General features: G+C 47.2%; 2 protein-coding genes across 5 annotated transcripts in view; both read right to left on the bottom strand.

Moving 5' to 3' along the window:
* Positions 1-22597, bottom strand: part of NDRG4 (NDRG family member 4) — an 865926-nt gene that overhangs the window by 638440 nt on the left and 204889 nt on the right. The window lies entirely within an intron of this gene.
* On the bottom strand, positions 9850-17050 carry LOC138567207 (large ribosomal subunit protein eL31-like). Its single transcript, XM_069645223.1, has 2 exons — positions 17042-17050; positions 9850-10227 (listed from the first exon to the last, which is right to left on the bottom strand). Exon 2 carries the CDS (start codon positions 10225-10227, stop codon positions 9850-9852), a length of 378 nt encoding a protein of 125 aa, XP_069501324.1. The 5' UTR covers positions 17042-17050.

Raw genomic sequence — 22597 nt, 5'->3', positions numbered from 1 at the left:
TGGTCCAGTAAACGATACCGCCACAATGTCTGCTGTACAAATTGCTGTATTATTGAAGCTACACCTAGTTACATATTTCATGCAATTCTCGCATATCCAAATGAGCACACAGAATTCCCAATGCACCTGTAAACAAATGACTCAATTGCGCAGACGCAGGCCCACTGCAGGCACGATAAAGTGTTGTGCAATAAATCAAAGTTCGACATGTTTTGGCCCAGCTTTGCTTATGCCATAAGCCTGCCTCTGAACGTTTTCATTCATGGTGTTCCCACCGTAGAAGTGGTTCGGACACATTTGTGCCTTCTGTAAATATATCTGTGTGGTAAAGCAAAGGCTGCTAAGCTTGTAATCTAGTTTGACATGTATTTGCTTTGCATACAATAATTGAGAACAACTTTTTTTTAACTCTTTGGCTGCCCGAGCATCTAAATATATGGCTCCTAATTTAGTTGTCTTTATTTTGCCATTGGGGTGTACGTATACGCCGCATTAGTCTTTGCGCCACCATCCCACAGTGACTTCCGGACAACATTAAAGGGTAAAAACTAGTGGCATCCATCATCACAAAGATTAGAGAGAAAAACCAGTATCTGAATGGATGTATAAGTGACAGAAGGAAAAGGAAAAGCAAAACCTTCTAGGAACCTAATGCAAATAGCGTATTACTTCACTCCTTCAAAGTTCACCCATGGAGTTTGAACGGGATATCTGCTTTGTTGGCTTGGTAGTCTTACTGAATTGGAGGACAGTGGAAGTGTAGAGAGGATTACAAGCAGAAGAATTGGTGAGCATGAGGTGATGAAGAATTTAGGTGAGCATGGCACATGATTTGCAAAACCATGTTACTGCCAAAGCAGGGGAAAAAAATATCAATCTGTCAGCAAAAAAGTCTAAGGGGCTCATTTTTTGACTGGTGTACCTTGAATTGAAAGCATAACAGTCAGGGACGTCATTTCACGAAAATGCCAGGGGTAGCAGAAGTGACATGACATGACCCTTGACCTCTGATGCCATCACAGGAAGTGATGTCATTTGACCCCACCCCCAAGTGACATCACAGGAAACTATGGTACACGGCCTTTCACCCCTTGACAAAACAGGAAGTGGCATCACATAGCATTGTTTCTAAGTACACTAAGAACAATATGGTTATAATATCACTGTTAAGTGATATACATCTCATGCAAGAATGGATCACCATATGCATCGTTAATATCATTGCGTATAGGCCCATATTACCAAATTACTGTGAATGCATGCAGGCGTCCAAGCCCAAATGATAATGATGTGTTATTATATGGCACTTACGCTTAAATGCTTCATATAGAACAAATATACATACAATATCACCCAACCTGTGTTGGTACTCATTTATAAACTTCAACAGGATGAAAGGCTGAGTTGACCTTGCTGGGAGTCGAACCTGAAACCTGCAGATCACACACACATTGCAGCAGCCAGTGCTCAACCTACTGAGCTATCTTACCAGCTATAGCTATCATAAAACCAGCCACTCCAGAAACGAAGAGCCACATGCTGATGGCCACATGCCATGAGCCTCAATCTAAAAAATTCATAAACAGGTTTTTTTAGGGATAGCCAGGGCGACAACAGGGATAGCCAGGGAGACCTCAACTGCAACCCCTAAATGGCGTCCATGGTAAAGTCTGACTTTTAAGCTTTCAATTCTCGTTGCACCCCATTTTCATCAATTTGTATGGCAGAGAGGAGGAGTGGAATGCAACTTAGGTTACCGCCGCCTACCTTCCTATCCGCGAGCATTTGCGCCGGCATGGATTTTCATGCTGTGGATCATTATGGAGCCTGCTGGCTTTATGCGCCAGCATAAAGCAGGCAAACTCCATAGGGATCCATTGTAAACACTGCCTACCAGAGGCGCACTACGCCGGACAAATTACCCAAATTTGGCGCTGAGCTGCCGCCTACGTGGATGTCTGCACGTAAGGGCTCCCCGCTGCCAAATGACACCATGGAGCAAAATGAGCTACAAAGGATTTCCAACAACTAGTTATGGAATGCAGAAAATAGAAAATGTGCTGAATAGTAGGGGGGCGGTGGCTAGCGGTCATTGCAAGGAAGGACAAAGCTGTGCTGCGCCCCTGCCGAGCACAGAAAAAGGAAGGTAGGCTATGGAGGTACAGGAAATATCATAGCAACTGTCATTCTGGAAATATGGCTTCCACAAGCGAACCCTACACTCGCAAAAAAGGATTATAGAAGAAAGCAGTGGAATGAAAAACAAGATTGCCAGTACTGCACTTGCACCCCATTTCTTGCATATGAGCCACAGCTAACCCGATGCTTTCCTTGTTTGTAATCCAACAAGAGAAAAGGAAACAGTTCTAATACTGACAGTGTGATGTCATAATACTTCTCTAAAAAAAAAGGAAAGAAAGTGACTGCTCTGCGCAACAGCTTCCTGTGAAATGATGCTACCAGGCTGCAAGGACAGACCGGATGCCCATCACCAAAACTATGACCAGACCGTTTACTTTTGTCACCGATAGTTAGGGCAAAATGCTTAACCCCCATAAAAGCAATACCTCCCTGATATGATATGGCATTTATAACGCGCCTATACATATGTGTTTCACTACCTTTCAATGGCTCTTTCATTGTAGAGGCATTTTACGGCCATGGTTTTTCAGGAAAGTACACCGAGTACGATACCACTGGTGCATGCCCCCCTAGCCTAGCGGAAGGTCTTTCCCAGGTAGGAAACAGAGATAGGCTGCCCGATTGGACACGCACGGTGGGCGGGTGTAGTGCTAGTGAGTGGCGTGAAACCAGCTAATCCCCTTGTGCAGGCCCCTGACTGACAGAAGAACTCCTGCAGTCGTCCATCTAGAGGGGCCGCTGTTCTGATTGGCAGGAATATGATCCAATAATCAAGGAATGTGGTAGACTGCAATTAAAAACTCATTTTATGCTTCATTAACGGCCTCTTCCTTGTGGCGTCACTGGAAACACATGGATCGTCTGCGCACCGTCAGAAACATTTTCCCTCGACAGTCGCATGGGGTTTATTTGGAGAGCCAGCCTGATCATCAGCTTTTTGATGGCCGGTGTTGTGTGCTGGTCTAGTGGTTCCCGCTACGTGCGCGTCATGACTGTGTCATGACGCTTCAATAATAAAAGGGGCTCTGCTGGCACAGCGAGGGGGTGCACGTAGAGCCCCAGGAAGCGGAAACTCGTGTCTGTGTCTTTGTGGGGGGGGGCCTTGCCACGTGTCCATGGCTTAGGTCGCCGCGTGGCCTGGGTGCCACATGCCACGGCGGCTCCCTTTGCTGGGTGCACCCAGCTGTTGGTACTGGAGCCGGTGATCCGGCACACGCAAGGTGATCCCTGCCTGCATATGCTGCATGCTTGCAGCTCCTGAGTTCGGGATCGGGTGGGACCCGATCCCCCTTTGCGGCCTGCCCCGGTGGCCTGAGGTAGGCCCACCACACTGACGACGAAGAAGTCTCGCCCCCCCATATGCATGCATGGGGGAGCGCCCGAGGGATCGGCATTTTTCCATACGTTTTTCATCTCCATGCATGTCTCTCGGAGTGAAGGGGCGGGGCTAAGAACCTGCGTGTGCGGTTGCAGCCCGCGACCTCACCAGTTCCGATAGCGGGTTGGAGGTGTTGTGGCTGGCGGTGGCACTGGATGTTCTTGGTGCCTGGGTGCGTTGCCCCCACCTGTGGAAGGGGTGGTGCCGACCGCGGCAGCAGCCGCAGTACAAACAAACCACCGGCAGGACCGCGTGACAAGTCCCGGCCGGTGAACAGAGGAGCAGGCGGGGCCTGTACTGGTGGCGGGGGGGGTCACAGATACCCAGCAAAAAATCATCATCCTTTCTTTCATCCACCGGCGGTTGATTAAAAAAAAGGATGATGTGTTATAACTTGGCAAGACTGGCATTTTGGGGCAGCCAATCAAGCCATGTCTTATTGTGGCATGACATATTGTTCTGCATAGCTATGATAAAGCAAGCATGTTAAGTGCTATCACTGGGCTAGACTGGCATATTGGGAAGCCAGTCTAGCGGTATCTTACTGTGGCATGTTTAAAAAAAGAAATTCCAGGCATCTATGATAAAGCAAGCATGTTATGTGTTACTTGGCTAAACTGCCATTTTGGGGCAGCCAGTCTAGCCCTTTCTTACTGTGGCATAACTCATTTTACTGGCAATTATGATAAACCAAGTATGGTAAGTGTTATTACTTGGCCAGACTGCCCTTTTCTGGCCTATCTGTTTAGCCCTTTCTTACTGTGGCATGAAGTGTTTTACTGGGCATCTATGATAAACCAAGCATGATATGTGTCAGTTGGTTAGACTGGCATTTTGGGCAGCCAGTCTAGCCTTTTCCTACTGTGGCATGCATTTTTTAAAACTACGGGCATCTATGATAAGGCAAGCATGATATGTGTTACTTCGCTAGACTGGCATTTTGGGGCAGCCAGTCCAACCCTTTCCTACTGTGGTATGGTTGTTTATTCTGGACATCTACGATAAAGCAAGCATGCTAAGTGTTATTATGTGTCTAGACTGGCAAACTTTGTGCAGGCAGTTAGGACATGTTTTCTTATTGTGGGGATACTGCCATATATTGGCAGAGCCAGCATGATAATGTTTTCTTACAGTATAATTACTTCCATTATGTGCAAAGCAAACATTCTTATGTTGTTATATAGGAATTCTAGCATATAATGGTGCTGTCAGCATTGAAATATTTTTATACTGGCATATATTGTGGCAAATGCATCATGAAAATACATTGGGAAATGCTCCTGTGCGCTGTTGGTGACTTGCAGCAGATGCATTTTTGGAATGGACATATTGGCTTTTTACCCATTTTTTCACAGAAAGTATGCAGCATAATGTACCATTTTAACCCAATATAAAAGAATGATTCGGCGGTAAAACCCCCACAAATTTCCTTTGGTTGGTTTGTGCTCTTTCGCTATGCTCGGTCCATTCACCTGCTGCCACTGGTGGTGAGTAATGTGTGCATGCGGTGGCCTGTGCGATGCCGGCTAGGACTCCAGTATTGGGGTTCTTGCGTCCTCCCACATGATGGGATGATATCAGCAGAAGGGACCTTGAGTTCAGGTGTGAGGGGGGGGCTACCCAGTAGTATCTGCCTCTGGGGGTAGCGCATTGGCATCGATGATGCTACAGGTGTGCTCTGCACATGGCATAAGTATGCCTAATTTAAACAGAATTGATCAGAAAAATAAATCTTCACGTTTGAAAGGCAATTTACAATTTACAGAGTCTGGAAGTCTTGTGTGGAAACACAGGAAACAGCTGTACGGAGCTGAGCGTAAAGGAACATTTGAATGGCAGCATAAAAGCGTTCACATAGGAGCCAAGATTAATTAGGAAGTGGAATGGATTATGAGCAAAACTAGGTTGGATTTGTCTCCTTAGTCCATCATCTTAATATTCCTGAAGGTAAAATAATAGTTCAGCTTGAAAATGACAAGTAACCCTTTATTTGCTAAAATACTTTTAATGATTTTACCCCCGAAATATTTGCCCCCAAACCTTTACATCATATGCGCGTGGCAGTGATGTGTGAATGGGTGCAGTCTTTTTCTTCCTGTTTGCACAGACAGAGGGCTCCCTAATGATGCCACCATTTCTATATTTAATTATTTTTATTTTATTGTTTAAGTCCAGACCTAGGTCGAGAGCAGCACAGTGCTTCACAGGGTGTGGGTAGCCAACATTTGGGCTTGTATCTAGTAACAGTATTGCAGTACTGTGAGTTGGGGTCTGTGCAGTCTGTACTCCATTGGGATTAGTACCTGGTCAGGTGTTGTTGAGCCATGTTTCGAGAGATTTACGAAACTGTAGCATTTTAGGGGCATTCCAAGCTGATTCCAGGATCGAGTTCCAGAAGGTGGGTCCATAACTAGAGACTGTTTGTGGGTTCTTTCTTTGCAGATGAGTTGTGATTCAAGCTGGTTGGTCGATTTGCTGCACAAGGATAGTGTGCCACCAGTTATGGGGAGTTTAGCCACCAGGTACTCTGGTGTGCTACTTGTGACTTCTTTGTAGATTATACATGCAATCCTGAACAGTATCCTGGCTTGAAGAGGAAGCCAATGTAGTTTGCATTGGATGGGGTGATTCTGTCAGATTTCCACACACCGTAATAAGACATGATGCAGCATGATTGTTTGCTTTGAGGGGAGCCTAGTGAGCAGTTGGGAGCCCTAACAGGAGAGCCTTTCTCCCATCGATGTGCGAGACCACAAGCACCTGCACTATAGTCCGGAGGTCCTGCACAGGGATGAAGGATTTGATTTTGCAAAGGGTGGACATTTGGAGCCGGGCTGTTTGGGCCTTTTTGGCTATGTGTTTCTGGAAGGACAGGCTGCTGTCAATGGTGAAGCCTAAGGATTTAGCTGAATCTGATAGCTGCGATCAAATCCTTCCAGGCGCAAATCACTGAGCGTTTGTTGAACAAGTTGTTGCTTAGCGGGGGGACTGATGAGGACAAATTCTGTCTTAGATCGGTTAAGATGGAGATTGGCATTCGGCATCCAGGACTGGATGATGGCTAGGTAATCACTAAGATGACTAATGTTCAATGGGCTTTTTACTCTCATGTACAACTAAGTATTGTCCGCGTATTGGTGGGTGGCCATATGGGAATTGTTGAGGGATGTGCCCAGAGGCTCCATGTAAAGGTCAAAAAGGTTAAGTGAGAGGATGGAGCCTTGGGGACTCTGCAGGAGACTGGGATACTGTTAGAATGAAACATGTTCATCTGGATGGCCTGGTGTCTACCCGAGAGGTAGAAGGTAAAACAGTTCATATCAGAACCAGGGAATCCCTTCCTGTCAGCGAGGAGAGAGAGGAGGATACAGTGGTCGAAGGTGTCAAATTATAATTATAATTCGTTATTTATAATGTGCTTAATACCCAGAGGTTTCTAAGCACAGACCCGGGGATCGAACCTGTGCTGCTCTGTGTTGTCTTGCTTCAATCAATGGAGAGCGCGTTGCCCCTGAGCTAGCCTCCTGAGACGATGCAGCTGACAGATCAAGGAGGATGAGGAGGCATGATTTGGAGGGCATTATCCACCATCGGTTGTTTAACGATTGGGGCCGGGATGATATGGTCAGAGTAGGAAGTAGCTTTGAGTGAGGCAATTATTTATATTTTATTTAAAAAAAAATGTATTTATTTGTTTTGCGCCATAGCACACAGGCATCAGGGCTATGGCGGTCTAAGGGAGAGTGAGGAGATAGAGGAGAGAATTCGGTCCAGAGGGGAAGTGTGTATGCTAGGGACAGGGGGGCTAATGCTGTGGGAGGTTGATTCAATGATTTGTCAGATTTTGTCTATTGTTTAAATAAAAACTTGTTGATTCCATCACATTCTTCCTGAGTTTCTGGCACCTTAGGGTCGGGGAAGGTTTGGTAGAGTACAATGCTTTACTACTTCGAAGAGGACTTTGATCCCGTTAGGAGCTGCCGTGATGGTGGTGGAGCATTAAGCAGCTTTGGCTTTGGTAATCAGAATCCTAAGGTTGGCGCAGAGAGATTTGAGGTTTGTGAGATCTCCAGGGTTACGTTTATTGCACTACCATTTCTCTAGGGCTCTGATTGAGCATTTGTTGGAGTCAAGCTTGGGATGGATGGGTAGATCTTAGCGCAGCTGGTTTTTAGCAGGGCATGAGTGTACACCAGTTTCAAGTGGAGTTGTTGAACAATTCTAGGAGGGCTTTCTGGGAGGTCTGCGAAGTTTGCTTGTAGCTCATTGACTGGGAAAGTTTTGAAAGAGAAGAGCTGAGGGAGGGGGCCTTTGGCCTGACCTTTGTGGGCCATGGTTAAATGGGTGATCGACAGTGGGATGGCGGCGTGGTAAGACCAGTCATGCAAGATAGGGTCTGTGCAGATGATGAGGGGGGATGAGGTAAAGACAAAATCTAGGTTGTTGCCTTTGTTGTGTTTGGGGGAGAGCACAATTTGCTTAAGGTCCATGGATCCGGTCAGTGCGACAAGCTTGCTTTGAGTGGAGTTTCGGCGTGAGACTTTCGGGCGTTAAAATCTATGAGAAAGACATTATTATTGTGTGCTTATTTAGCAGAGGTGAGTAGGTTAGAGATGTTGGAAATTAAAGAGTCACTCCGGTGACGTGGTCTGTAGATGAGGTGGAAGGTGATGCATTCCTTGTGAGATGAATGGACCCGGCAGGCAAGTGATTCAAATGAGCTTGTTATCGGAGAAGGGATGATGCTTCTGTGAGTGACTGCCACTCCTCCTCCTGCCTTTTCTGGCAGGCCGGCATATTGGATACATTCGACTATCATCTTCCAGCCAAAAACTTGAAATTGGAATATTAGCTACTGTGCCTTAAGAGTGTGGACCAGAAGCCAATCACAATATTGCAGATATTGTCACTAGGAGGCCAGCTTTGATTGGCTGCTGTCTTCCCTATGTGCAGTCCATGACGTCATCCGCCATTGCTTGACCTGTTAGGTCATCCCTCAAGGATCAGAGGGGAGCGATAGTGGGGTGAGGGCGTCCCTGTGCAAATGCAGACAATGTGACTGCACCCATAGCCGACTGTATTTGCTCTGGTGCCTGCTCCCCCACTCACTTCACCCTGACAGTCTTTCTTTGGCAGGGGGCTAGAGGCCTCAGGAGGTGTATTCCTTGACAGTACCCTCCTGAAACTCTATGCGATCCTACTTGCCTCCTTCCAAAGGCCAATCTGGGTGGCGCAAAACGCATACCAACAAGATGTGCACTTCCACAGGCAGATGTCCTGGGAAGTGCAGTGTCCTTTATTTTGTATGATAGGCAACTCCATGAAAATAATGAAACACCCTTCCTTAAATGCACCAGCTGAGCACCTGTGCATCGACATTCGCTGTGTAAGAAGGTTGTGCCTGGCCTTTTTAGAAAGACCAATCTGCACCTGGTGCACATAAAAGAGGCCATGTGAGGGGTTACTTGATTTCTGAACCAGGCACAATGTGCACTGTATGCCCTTTAGTGTCCATACTGTAGTGATGCCCTTCTGAGAAGCTTGTGATATAGGGTTTGGCATGCGCTGCTGAACATTGCAGTCAGGTTTCACATTACTAATGCTGCCACCTTTCCCTTAGCAACATTACATAATTTAGCAATAATTAAGTGAATGGTTACAAGCCCGGAAGTGATGTGATGTACTCCTTCCGGGGGAAGAGCGGCAAACCACTGAGGTAAAGCTAGAATAAGGCAACCTCGCATCTTGTGAGTTGCAGCATGACAAAGTAGTAGTCATGTGTATAGCACCTTTATCCCATTAATATGACCTCAATGTGCTTGTGGTGGGAGCACCCTCGAGGGACCGAAGTCCATGGTGTGGGAAAGTATGTGAAGGCTAGAATGCATGTGTGTGTATTTGGTCAAGGTAAGGAGTTAGGGGGTGGCTGGACTCCTTAAAGCTATCCATGAACTCAGGCACGTGGATGGGTGCTGTGTGGAGTGGATTATGTATGGTGGCAAGTAAAATCCATTAAGTGGCCAGCTAGACCGAATTTTTGTTGTGGTCGTCGCTGCATTCTAAATGCGTGTGGGTGGGTAGCCGTGCCTGCGGCCGATGTTCACTGAAGTGTTGCATGCATACGTACCTCGAGGCTCCAATGGAACCTTGTCTTTGAAGTAGAGTGATAAGGTCATCTGTAGAAGGGTGTGTTCTCTAAGTGCAATAGACATGCTGGACTGATGCATCTTCTAATCGCAATAGAGAGGCTGTCGTCCTGAAAGCTCATGATTCCAATTTCTTTTTTTTTTTATAGATTGAATTTTATATTTTTATTTCGAAGAATAACTTCAGTTCACATCAACGTTGACTGTTTGGAGACCTTTAAATGTGGTGACTAGCACATAAGTGACCAATGTGTATAGTTTATTGGGAGAATATTCATCCTTGTTACATTTCCTTGATAAACGCACACGCATTCGATATGGAACATTCCTTATCCCTTTAGCCCAAACGGCTTTGTTTAATCTGGTGTCAATGCGAACATCAGGGGACCCCATCTCTTTAACAGTACATTTCCATATTCCCTTCAGGGCATGAGGTGCACGTCTCCTGAAGCCTACCCCATGGATTTGCTTGTGGACATTGATGGTGTATTCCCTAGTTACCACTTCGTTGATGGCAGACCTGTCTTTCTTCTTCTCACCCCCTTTCTTTGCAGGAGCCATCTTGCTAGGGAGACAATGACAGACAAAAAATCTATTTCACGTATCCATTGAGTGCATTTATCAGCAATCCCCATAAATCTTTCGACAGCAGCCATGCTAACAACGTGGATCTTATAAGAGTGCAGTCAATGTGCTAGAGGCAGGAAAAATCCTGTACGTTTTTGTGTAGTCAGCAGGCTATGATAGTACATTCCATGTGTAATATACCAGCTACCCTCAAACTGTCAGAAGTTATCCAAATACATCTTCTAAGTGCAAAAATCTACCTCAGGAATATTCTCAATGCAATATCTAGGCCACGCGTATACATCTTTGTGCAATTCATTGGCTATCCTCACAGTTTTCTAAGCGTAGAGACAGGCTAACATCATGGATCTTCCAGGTGCTGTACCAGGCCAATTGAAATACAAATACAAAGCATTGAGGTAAAGATAGAATGAGGCAAGGACGCAGCTTGTGAGTTGCTGGGACATTTTTGCATTCTTACCACTTGTCATAGAAAGATAAATTACACGAACCCTGAGGTAACTGGATGCCGAGCAAATCTAGAACGATTCGAAACTCTGTGTCAGCTACCAATGTAGGGGAGCCACTGCCTACGGAAGAAGGGCACAGAATGACTCGGACATGGTCCTGAGTTGGCTTTGATCTCTGCCCCGACAACCCACTCTAGTTTGGTGACTCAGGAACTCCATAGGGATTTGCCATGATATGAAAATGGCAGAACATTATATTCTAGTACAGTGCATGAAATATGTTTTCATGGTAACGGGCAGGCCAGAGGCTGTCCACAGTATCAATTGCTCCCGAAAAAGTGGAAAATCCATCCTGTAGTGTCTTGAAGTGCTCAGCCTGTATACCTATTCCTTCAGGCTTGTGGAAGTTCTATGGCAAAATTGAAAGGTAATGCCTTGAACATTTTGAATGACTCATAGGCCAGTCACGCCTCTTTGTGAATCTGCCCATCAGCTGCACACCCAACAAATGCATGGAGAGGCTGGCTGTGTGTTCCTTGCCTCTGAGGCCAGTCACGCCTTTGTAAATCTGCCCATCGGGTGCACACCGACACTTAAATAGAGGGACTGGCTGTGTGTTTCTTGCCTCTGAGGCCAGTCACGCGTCTGTAAATCTGCCCATCGGGTGCACACCCAACAAATGCATGGAGGGGCTGGCGGTGTGTTCCTTGCCTCTGAGGCCAGTCATGTCTCTCTATGAATCTGCTCTTCGGGGGCACACCCGACACTTGGATAGAGGGACTGGCTGTGTGTTCTTTGCCTCTGAGGCCAGTCACACCTTGTGAATCTTCCCATCGGGTGTACACCCAACAACTGCATGGAGGGGCTGGCTGTGTGTCGCTTGCCTCTGAGGCCAATCATGCCTCTTTGTGAATCTGCCCATGGGGAGCATATCCACCACTTGCATGGAGAGGCTGGCTGTGTGTGTTCCTTGCCTCTAAGGCTAGTCATGCCTCTATGAATCTGCCCCTCGGGTGCACATCCAACAAGTGCATGATGGGGCTGGCTGTGTGTCCGTTGCCAATGAGGCCAGCCACGGTTCTTTGTGAATCTGCCCATCGGGCGCATGCCCGACACTTGCATGGAGGGGCTGGCTGTGTGTTCCTTGCATCTGAGGCCAGTCACACCTCTGTGAATCTGCCCATCGGGTGCATACCCAACGAATACATGGAGGGGCTGGCTGTGTGTCCCTTACCTCTGAGGCCAGTCACACCTCTTTGTGATTTTTGCCCTACGTGCCTTGTATTTACACTGTTGATGGTGCTTTGTCCCCCAGAAAAAGGGTTCAGAAAACAATGTAGGTAAAAATACTTCCTCGTTGATACAGGCTTCCTTGAAACTTGCCAGAAAGTCCCTATGAAAGACTACATAATGTCTAGGGTCTGAAACTTGCAAACTGTATTCCATGGACACTACAACGTCATTGGAAACATTGGTTCAAAAGCTTTGAAACCAGAGCCAAAGAAAACATTTCTATCCCAAACTGGATAGGACACGATAAAGGGGACACATGCTGTGGAACCCATTAAAATGGCCCTTAGCAGCCAAGTTCTGAGATGGCTGCCTGATAGGACTTGCAAGATACAACCTGGAGGCCAGGCAGGCTTTGTTTGAAAAAAGGATTTCACATGATCAGGTTCCCACACGGTGGTCTTCTTTTCCAGCACTTCATGGACGAATCTATGCCAATCACTCGTGTACCGGTGCCTAATGGAATCGCTTCTGGATCCTTGGGTAATCTCCAGACTCCCCTGAGACATACTCAGATGCCCACGAGTAAGGTTTCAAGGGCGCAGAAACAAGGCCCTGCTGCAAACTCCAAAAGGTCTGAGAAGCAGAACAGGCTGGGCCCAGGAGCCTCACAAATTGTTGTCATACTAGTGTAAGTGCCCGAAGTGCAGGTTTTCATTAATACAGTAGGACCACTATGTATCCTAAGGCCACAGCTCTCTCCAGTAGTGACAAAAAGCTACTGCATGGGGCAAAGATACATCTGACCCTTTATTATATTGTTAGATTAGATTAAGGGAGGAGTTGGTGGCAATGCACACAAGGGGCAGGTGATTGCACTTCAGAAGGAAAGCATTTGGAGAGGACCTTCCCCGTTCAGTATGCAAAAACACAGCGACAGTGTGGTGTGGGAGGACACAAAGGTCCCCAAAACACAAAAAAGAAATATAGAGACAGCATTGTCCCTCTATGTTTCCTCTATTCCGACTCTTGATGGATGTGACAATCTACTGAGCTGTCCCACTTGCCAATCATGCCCCCTTGTCAGTGGGATCTCTGCAATCCGGGCAGCGGGGTATATGGCAAATGATGTGATTTTCAAGCAACAAGTCCCATTTGTGGGCCCTGTGCATTGGATGCTGCATGTTTGCAGAGGTGAGGAAAATCTGCCCCCGCCCCCATGCTTGTTGATGTAAAACATCACTGTGGTACTGTCACTGTAAACAGGTATAACACACTCGCACTGGGTAGTTAACTTTGTCTACAAAATATTGTTTCAAATTATATACGATCTATTTAACTACTTACTGTGTGTAATCCTACCTTACAACCTACATTTAGATTTGTTTATAGCACACACAGGAGGAAAGGCCTTGGCAAGGCAAAGACAAACATGACAAAATACTTGGGCAGAGGCCACAAATCCATTAAGTTCGTAAAATCAATAACATAAATTAATCATATTTATGACCCACAGGTCTTTTTTCATACACCGCCTTTTCTTCTTCAGAGGAATATGTTCTGAGCTCAATCCTTGCAAATTAGTTTAATATCTATGAAGTTAATATTTACTATTAGCACCTGGGGGAGAGGCACCGGCCAAGCAGATGGCCAGAAACGCGTCGGAATCTGCCAGTAACTTCCCGCGTTCCCTCATAACCACCAGCGTCTCTCCTCCAGTCTGACATTTTTTTCAACCCATGCAGATCACTGGTCCCAGTGGTCCCCTCTGCCCAGCCCACCTCGCCCCACGCAATACTGCACCTTTTCCCCCACTACCCACGAGTTACCTGTATTCCCTTCTCCGCCCCAGCTTCCTCTCAGTGGTCCGGCATGGTCCTGGCTCGTCCATGTAAATAGTAAAGGGATTTACTATTTCCTATGGCAGCCATCTTCGTTTTTTTTTTAGGGAAATCTGGGATGCGAGTAACTCACTGCCATGATTTCCCTGACAAACAAAAAATGATTAGCACCCTGGGCACAAGGAACATGATGCTAATAGCCATAAACACTGCTGCACCGGTCACATCCCATCAAACTCAGCCCCTCATCCTTATGATATCCAAAAACTGAGTACCATTAACTTGGGTAATAGTGACTCCCGCTGTTATGGTGCTCAAAAGGATGGGGAGTCTGGTCTGAAACGTTATATGAAAATGTAATGTTGCACATTTTTATAGCTATTCTTGTTTGGATGGCAGGCTGATCAGAGCCCCTTCTCCTCAGGTTTAAAGTCTCTTCCGTGGCATTCCTCCTCTTCATTTTGGACTTTTCCACTAGGCAAAGCCTCTGCCAACACTTTCTCAGTGACTTGCATTGATGTTTGGAGCAGTGATGGACACAGAGAGGAGACTTTCCCTACACAGGTATTACCCAAGTTAATGGTAGTCACTTTCTGGATATCAGAAGGATGAGGGTTTGAGTTTGGTGGGACCTCAACAGTAGGATTAGGGGGAAATGGATCTTCCCAACACTAGTGTGGCAGGTTGTCTTGATATAACATATAACTGGGAGAGCGGAGCCAGTTCTGGAGAAACTTTGAAACTACCATGGCATAAATTGAGTCATATTGCATTGCAACTTGGTTTGCCAATTACTTTGATACTTGTTAAGCACTTCAGGCAAATCAGTGCCCCTCTTCATAGGAAATGCAGTTCCCTCTATGACCTCATGCTCTGGCCCTAGGAGGCACCTTCGCGCCCTGTCCCTCCAGTCCCGGGGAGCTCAGCGGGAGCTGGTGAAGGGTGCAGCAGTAATCATCCGCTCCTCACTGCAAAACGTCAGTGAACCTCTATTGAGATAAAGTCTAGAAAGGCCCATCCTAAAAAATTGGGAGACATACCATTATGTATCAATGATGTTTGGCTGCTGTCATCAATGCATGCTTCGTTCCCATGTTTTTAATAAAGATCTGCTTATTTCGATAGAGTCTGGCATGCATGCGGGGGGAGCAGGTCTTCATATGGCCAAGCGCTTGAGAATGACCAATGGTTTCCCACAGCCTAATAATCCTCTTGAAGGAACATATCTGTAATCTGTGGGTTCCGTTTGCTTATTTGATTGATTTGGGGGTTTCCCTTTGCACCGCATGCTAAAAATGTGCTTCAGAGCGCTGTTGTTCAACAGGAGGGGCGAGGGGATGGGAAAAGGATGGAGTGTTGCAAAGTGAAATGAGAAACTGTGGGGGTCCCAAATATGCAGGTTTGTTAAGATCAGATGCATGAAAAACGCTATCATGGACTGCGCATTCCATCCTCTGGATGCATACATTATACATTATGAGACTTAGATCTCTGCAATGGTTGCTCAACCCTCTAAACTGTCCAACTGAGCTTTGAGTCTGTGACCAGCATATTACAAAGATCTCAGCAATAAGTAGTCAAACCAATGAGCTACTTTATTGGTACAAAGGCATTTGCTTTGCCTCAGCTTTCCCTTGCCACCCTTTTCCTGCAATCCCAGCTTGTCTTCAACACATTGAGTGATCACAAACTCCCAGACAACCTCGCTGTCAAGCTTTGTAGAACCCTCCCGACCTTCCTCCTCACCTGGATCATCCACTGGGCTGTCTTTCTCCTCCGAATCCTTCTTCCGCCAAGACTTTTTGAGTTCTTTGGGTTTCCTTTCCTTCTTTTGGTGAAGATATGGGCGAGCTCCCTCGGAGGCCACCATGATCAAAAGTGAAACCCTGAACCCGGGGACCCCGGGGAGCCAACCCCAAATTCAGGGAAAAAGCCTGGCAGGCTGAAAATACCCAGGAAGAATGTTTGTAGTCCTTTCCGCTTTTGTCCTTGGAATAATCTCTGCAGACGCACAAGATCTGAATTCTCCAATTACAATGTCTGGATAGATGAGTAGAACTTTTGGCAGTTTGGGATCTGCTTGAGTGAAAGATCACAGTCCTGAATGCACTGGATGAGCTGGGAATACCAACTGAAGGAATATAACTGCAAAAGGAGGTAAGGAAAGTCAAGATAGAAAAGGGAAATGTAAACAAGGAAAGAAGTAGAATGTTCTGAGATTAAGGTAAGGGACTCCGGAAGTCTACAGTGGAACGGAACGGATGTAAACAGAAGCAGAAGGCAAAAGAAGTATGCGCAGAGACGGTAGCCGCGAATGAAATGAAAATAAATAGAACCCCAAAACAGGCCACCCAAAGTGTAAACAGATGAAAGGGAAATCATGGAGTGAAAGAAAACTGCCTCGATAGACCCAATGAGAAGGAAGCCAGGGAAGGAAAATGAACAAAAATCTAGCGGAGATTAGCGGTCAAAGTACTAAAAAACATGCATAGCAAAGCCTGCAAGTACAAAACAGGAAAAAACATGAAAAGCACAGAGCATCGAAAGGCGAACACACCATTAGATGGATACAACACAATGAAGGAAGTATCCGCCCCCTTCTTATACTGACGGCCATGTTGGTGGAAGACTAGTCTGTGGCTGTAACAAGGGGGGAAAAGAAAGAATTACCAGTGTTTCCAGCGTTGCCATAGTTTCCATGTATGGCGCATGACACTCGCTACCACTCATCTTTGTCGCTTTAATTAATGTACCGTTACCAATGGCAGAAAGGACAAACAACTATAATTGTTCCCCTAGTCAACCCACTTTCCTGCCCGCTGCAGCACCATTGGCTCTAATTAGTCTGCAGTTCTACCTTTGCTTTAAATTGTGGAATAAATACCTGTCGAAATATGTATCGACAGGCTCACCTCGTCTGATGATTTTTTATGCCTCCTGTAGCACCATACATTATGCTTCGTTTCCAGATTCCTCTTGCTCCCAGATCATAATTATAGTATATACAAGTCTCTGACTGTATTATACAATAGATGAAATAACATCTCTAAATTATCCCAGTACAAACATAAGCATTAATTGAATATACATACGTGAAAAGATAGTCCACAGCTTTACCTATTAAAATGTCCATGCTCGTGCATCCGGAACCTACATATGCAATTTCGATTTAACCTCTGTGAGAAACCTGAGGGCGTTCCCACTCTTATTGCCCATGGATCTTCTGCGCAGGTGGCCAGGGAAACACCATCCCTCTTGGATCCCGACCCTGGGTGTGGACAAGCGAGGGAGGATCACCTGGGTGGAGGGTCTTTGAGGACTCGGAGTGGGATACTCTTTTGAGAGACATGGAACCCCCTTTCCCTAATAATGATCAAACCAAGCCACCCCCCGTCTTTATGAGGTATTACAAACCAACTCCCCTGAATTCTTCATACAAGACTACAAAAAGTACTGAGAGGAGGAAGAGGCAACAAAGAGTAGTGAAGACTAGATGCTTTCAACACTTAGGTACTGAGGCGAAGAAGAGGCCTGCAGAGAGCAGTATAGGTCAGGCATATCTCCTTAATGATGGTCAGGCAGGGTTAATTGTGAAGTCGCACTTGCAGCCTGTTAAAGGGCTGCAGGTGTATAAAAAGCCCCACCAAATGAGTGTAAGGGAAAACATGGTACAGGAGCAGTTGCAGTGAATTTGCAGCAGCAAAGAGGCCAAGAAGAACAGGAAGAAGTTGTCCGTGTGCATCCCGCTTATGGTTGAGGGAATAGTGTCCCAAGAGCTGGGGCTCTGTGGAACCGACGGAAGCGTGAAAGGGGAACCATGCTGGAAGCCTGCCCCTTTTCCTGTTGCTCAAGGTGCTTGTTCTCCTGGGGCCAGAAGCTGATCCAGGAGTGTCTGAGAGGCAGGAGGTGGAACACTGAAGCAAAGACCCGAAGGCTGGATGATCTGTGCTGCAGGAACTCGCATCAAAGCAACCAGCGAGTTTCTAGACAGACAGAAACCTGGTATGCAAGTGTTTGATGCTACGCGTAAGGATATTTTGTATCGGAGTGGTGCGTGAATTAAAGGCACGTTTTCGAACTTCTCCGATTATAATCCTTACGAACTGATGAACATTAAGACTTGTCAACTTGTAAAGCAGCGCAAATACTTAGTTACGAAGTGGTTGCATGCAGATGAAAGAACGTTGTCGAAGGACTCAATATGTTGGGCACATATAGAGGCCAATTATAAAGCCATTACAGTACATAATGATTTGAACAAGGACAACAAAGTTACCTACCTTGCAACCTTTACACTTTACTAAATTGCCGAATGGAAAAGAATATTTAAACCATAAATCTGCACCTTTTTTTAATACAGCACTGAAGGAAAATCCTTTCTTATAAATCAAATAAGAGAAATGTAGCCTTTTGCATAAAACTGAATACGGTGTGCCAATTTCTAAACTGAAGGAAACTAACATTATAAGCAACTTTCAAATATGTCATTTCCACAGAGCAATTAAGTATTATTACAAAGAACACAATGAATAATGAACTATAAAGTGATTGCAACTTTAACCAAGCCAGCAGACCTAGTGTACATTATTTCTTTAAGTTTAAAAAGGTGAATTTAACTGAACTGTCAATTTCAAACACCACCTTTTGTGGTACAAAGACCAGTAATAAGCAGAGGGTGCACGTGTGGCAAAGAACATTACGGGGGCACCCTCATATCAATACATCATTGAAATTGTGTCTTGGGGGAAGGGATCACTGAGATTGGAACTGTTTATTTGTCCTGCGTACAGATCTTCAGGATATTTTGTGTTTTGATCTGTATTTTGGAACTTGAGGAAGGGAATCCAGAGTATTGGACAAAACCTAGATTACTTTGGAACTGAAGGTAATCCTAAAACATTTGATCAGAACTGCTTTATACTTGGGGAACGTGGCTGAAAGAAAGCTTCAAGCTGAACCAAGCTCCGAACTTTATAGTGAACACTATTTTTGTTGGTTACTGACATCCCTACACATTGTATAAGATTAGTTGTGAGGGCAAGTATAGGTTTTGGACACAGACAGATTCCTAAATTTAACTTGTTGACTTTGGGCCTCATCACAAGGAAAAAGTGGCGGTAACGGAATTAGCACCGACAATACCACTCTGCCGGATCATAAGCCGGCGCAAATCCTGCTGACTGTAAAAGCATTCAGCACTATTACAGCCTACGGACTACATCAGGCGCAAACACAGCCACATCACAAGTCCATGTTCGCCGGTATTAGCGTAGAAAACCAGCGCAAATATCACTGAAAACACGGAGCAGGAGCGGGAGGTAAATTAACACAGGTGCCTGAAAGGAAACCACAGGTGAACATAATCCACCCCAGAGGGCTACATAAAGCACACCCCTACCCCAAGCACTGTCTCCAACACCATGCTGCCACTGGGCACTGTGAGCTGGGACAGGCAGCTGCTCATGGTGCGCTTGGAAGGAGAGAGGCAGGACAACCAGGCCAGGGCACAGGGAGTACAGGTGGAGTGGGCAGGAGGAATAGGAGAAGAGCGCAAGCAAGGCGTGCACCGATCTCCATGGTTAGGCCCTCACCTTGGACCCTCGCCGACAGCCAGTTGGTCACCCTGTACCGCCTCAACAGGGAGACCATAACAGAGCTGCAGACCACAATGCAGGACAACATAGGGAGCAGGATCAACATCCAGACAGCTGCGCCCCCACTGCTGAAGCGAGTGTCCGTCCTACAATTCCTTGGAACTGTCACCTTCCAACACTCTGTGGCCATGATACACGTCATGGCACAGCCCACATTCTGTGCAGTGCTGGGCCAGGTGCTTGAAGCCCTCCTGCGAGAAGTGCAACGTCACATGTCACTGCCTACCATCCCAGCCCAGGTCAGTGCCATGAAGACACAAATACCAAATGCGATTGCTGCCCTGGACTGTACCCATGTTGCGCTGGTCGCCCCCCAGGTCCACGAAGCAGTGTACCGAAATCGCAAGCACTGCCACTCCCTGAATGTGCAAGTGACCTGCGACTCCAACCGGTACATCACCCACTGCTGTGCCCGCTACCCTGTTACCACGCACAAGGCTATGGACCTACGGAACAGCACACTGTCAGGATACATGGAGAGGCGCAAAGGACAACGGTGTGGATAGTGGGTGAGGAGAAAAGCCAGCACACATGTGCTGCGGGAAACATGCCCAAAAGGGGGGGGGGGGTGCAAATGACCACACAAAGGATGGCATGACAAGCGACTGCAAAATCCATATATGACCACCTCCCGCACCAATGTCACAGTACAGGCCACGGAGCATGCACATGTCAGACTTACCTGCATGGAGAAGCAGTAGTACACATACAGTAGCAACCATATACACTGAAATGACAACAGGTATCACAATGCAACATGCACTTACCAAAGCAATGTTGACAAATGGTCACATTGTCTCACACAACAACAGCGCTGTCAGTGCCACAGCCATGCACCCATGTGCGGCCAGCTCACAATGCCCAGCCGTTGGCACCAGACACCCAAGGAGGGCCCATGGGGAACACAGCATGCCACATGCACAGTGTAAATACACTACCACATGACAGCCATCATGTTCGCGACACATGTCACCGACATACACCTTACGTAACATATGTTTCAAAGGAACAGAGTGCATATGAAGCACAGACAATGCATGGCATGAGTGACACTGCATGCACAGACATAGTATAGACACATGCCATGAAATGAAGGCCCATTTGCATGCATAAGTAGTCCATTGACCTGATATCATGTACGTCCATCCCCACACCTTGCACCATGACTAATGCCTGTGCCTCCCCCCATGCAGGTGACTCCGGATACCCACAGCTCCCCTGGCTAATAACATTTGTGTGTGATCCACGTACACCGCAGGAGAATGCCTACAACCACGCTCACAACAGGACCTGTGTGGGTATCAAGCATGCCTGTGGCCTGCTAAAGGCATATTTCCGCTGCCTTGACCTTACCGGTGGAGCCCTGATGTATGCTGAAGAGAAAGTTGTGCTTGTGTGTGCCATACTGCACAATATCTGCCTGAAGAGAAATGTTCCGCTACCCCCCGACGTGTACATGCCACCCCCAGAGGAAGAGGATGCAGTGCCTGTGGCAGAGGCAAATGCATGCGTTGCCAGAGATTATGTAAGGGATGGGAGATTGACATGCCAGGGACTGATAGACAATGTATTTTGACACTTTCCCATGGCACAAGCCATGCACAACTGTGTAACACCACCTCAATCAACAAACACAACAATGACACAATCAGGAATGTCCTTGCATTGATGCAGTTCAACTGTTTATATGGAATGAAGCGCCCCAACTATCCCTCCTCCCTTCTCTCACCACTAACTCCCCATCACACTATCCCCCCAGCCCCCTCCCACTACCAACTCCCCATTACACTAAGCCCCCTCTCACCACCAACTCCCCAGCATGGCCACTCATGGCAATTGTTGTCTCAGAGTCCTTTACAACCGTGGCCTCTTCCCACACCCCCTGCAACCCTCTGTGAGTTTGGGCTCAGAAGGTGCTGTGACTGACGCCTCTGTGTGCCCTGTTGTGACCCATCTGTGGGAGTGGTTGATGTGGAAGGGACGGAGCCTGTCCCCAGGTTTTGTTGATGTTGCACCTCTGTGCTCTGCCGGATGGCCTCTGACAGTGCAGAGACACCTTCAGTCATCTCCCTGGCCCTCTGGGCGTAGAGGGTCAGGGCAGCCGTACTAGCAGTTGTCTCAGCCCTGTTCCACGCAATGGCCTGCACAATTCTGCAGGTGGTCCCTTGTATGCTGTCCCTTATGGCCTGCAGGTGTTCGGAGTGCGTGTGGACAATAGCCTCCATCTCCCGTTGTCTCTGCTCCATCTCTTCAAGCCTCTGCAACAGCGTGCTGCATGTTGGTGTGTGCTATGTGGGAGAAGGGCTGTGCACTGTCCCAGGGCTGTTATCAGGTGTGCCATAAGAGGGTGTGTCAACGTCTGGCTCAGGTGACTGTGCACGCCGGCGGAAGAAAGGGCTGCCTTGGGCCTGTGGACACTGGTGGTTTGGAGGGCTCTCCGGGGTCTGCAGACGCTGGTGGCGTGGAGAGCTCTCTGGAGTCAGTGGATGCTGGCGGCATGGGGGCCTCTCTGGGGTCTGTGCCCCTTTGGCATGCAATCACACCATGCTGGTGCCGCCCTGTGACTCCACAGTCGCCCTGCCAGCAGGCGTGGTCTCGCTGTCTGAGCCTCCGGCTGTGGGAGTGGGTGCAGTGTACCTTGCGCTGTTCCTGGTGGCCTGTGGGGTAGACATTGGCTTGATCCTGTTGTGTTGGTGTGTTACACGCAGGGACATCCGCCTTGGTGTAGCCTGACTGGACCTTTGCAGGGTGGTGGTGGCAAACTTTGAGTGCCTGGACGTGCCGCTCCCAGATGGGTCTGCAACCTGGTCCTCCACTGATGCCTCAGGCAATGCGTGAGTGCCTGTAGGGGACATAGGAAACGACATCAGGTATGGACACATTTGCTATGGTAAATAGTGGGAACCGACACATATGAGCAAATGGGCATGGTCGGACAGGGGAGATTGCATGTGGGCCCAGCATCATGAAGGTTGCTTGTAGCGATGAGTGTGTGACACATGGCCAGTTGGTCTTTGGCCTGTGTGTGGGGAGGGCAGGCTGTCCATGCTGGGGCAGCTGACATCTGGCATGCATGCTTGCGGCCCTTCATACAAATACATCCCCTCCCTGAGTGGCACTCACATGAGGCACTGTTGTTTAGCCAGCCTGTACTGTGGTGCACAGTGAT

This window comes from Ambystoma mexicanum, chromosome 1p, assembly GCF_040938575.1.
Source record: "Ambystoma mexicanum isolate Mex_15411 chromosome 1p, UKY_AmexF1_1, whole genome shotgun sequence".
NCBI classification, from domain to species: domain Eukaryota; kingdom Metazoa; phylum Chordata; class Amphibia; order Caudata; family Ambystomatidae; genus Ambystoma; species Ambystoma mexicanum.
The sequence above is the reverse complement of the archived record's forward strand: the minus strand, read 5'-3'. Positions and strand labels throughout refer to the sequence as shown.

What these genes read in the sequence shown, in the direction of transcription:
- LOC138567207 (XM_069645223.1), bottom strand. Translation starts at nt 10,227, where the DNA reads ATGGCTCCTGCAAAGAAAGGGGGTGAGAAGAAGAAAGACAGGTCTGCC.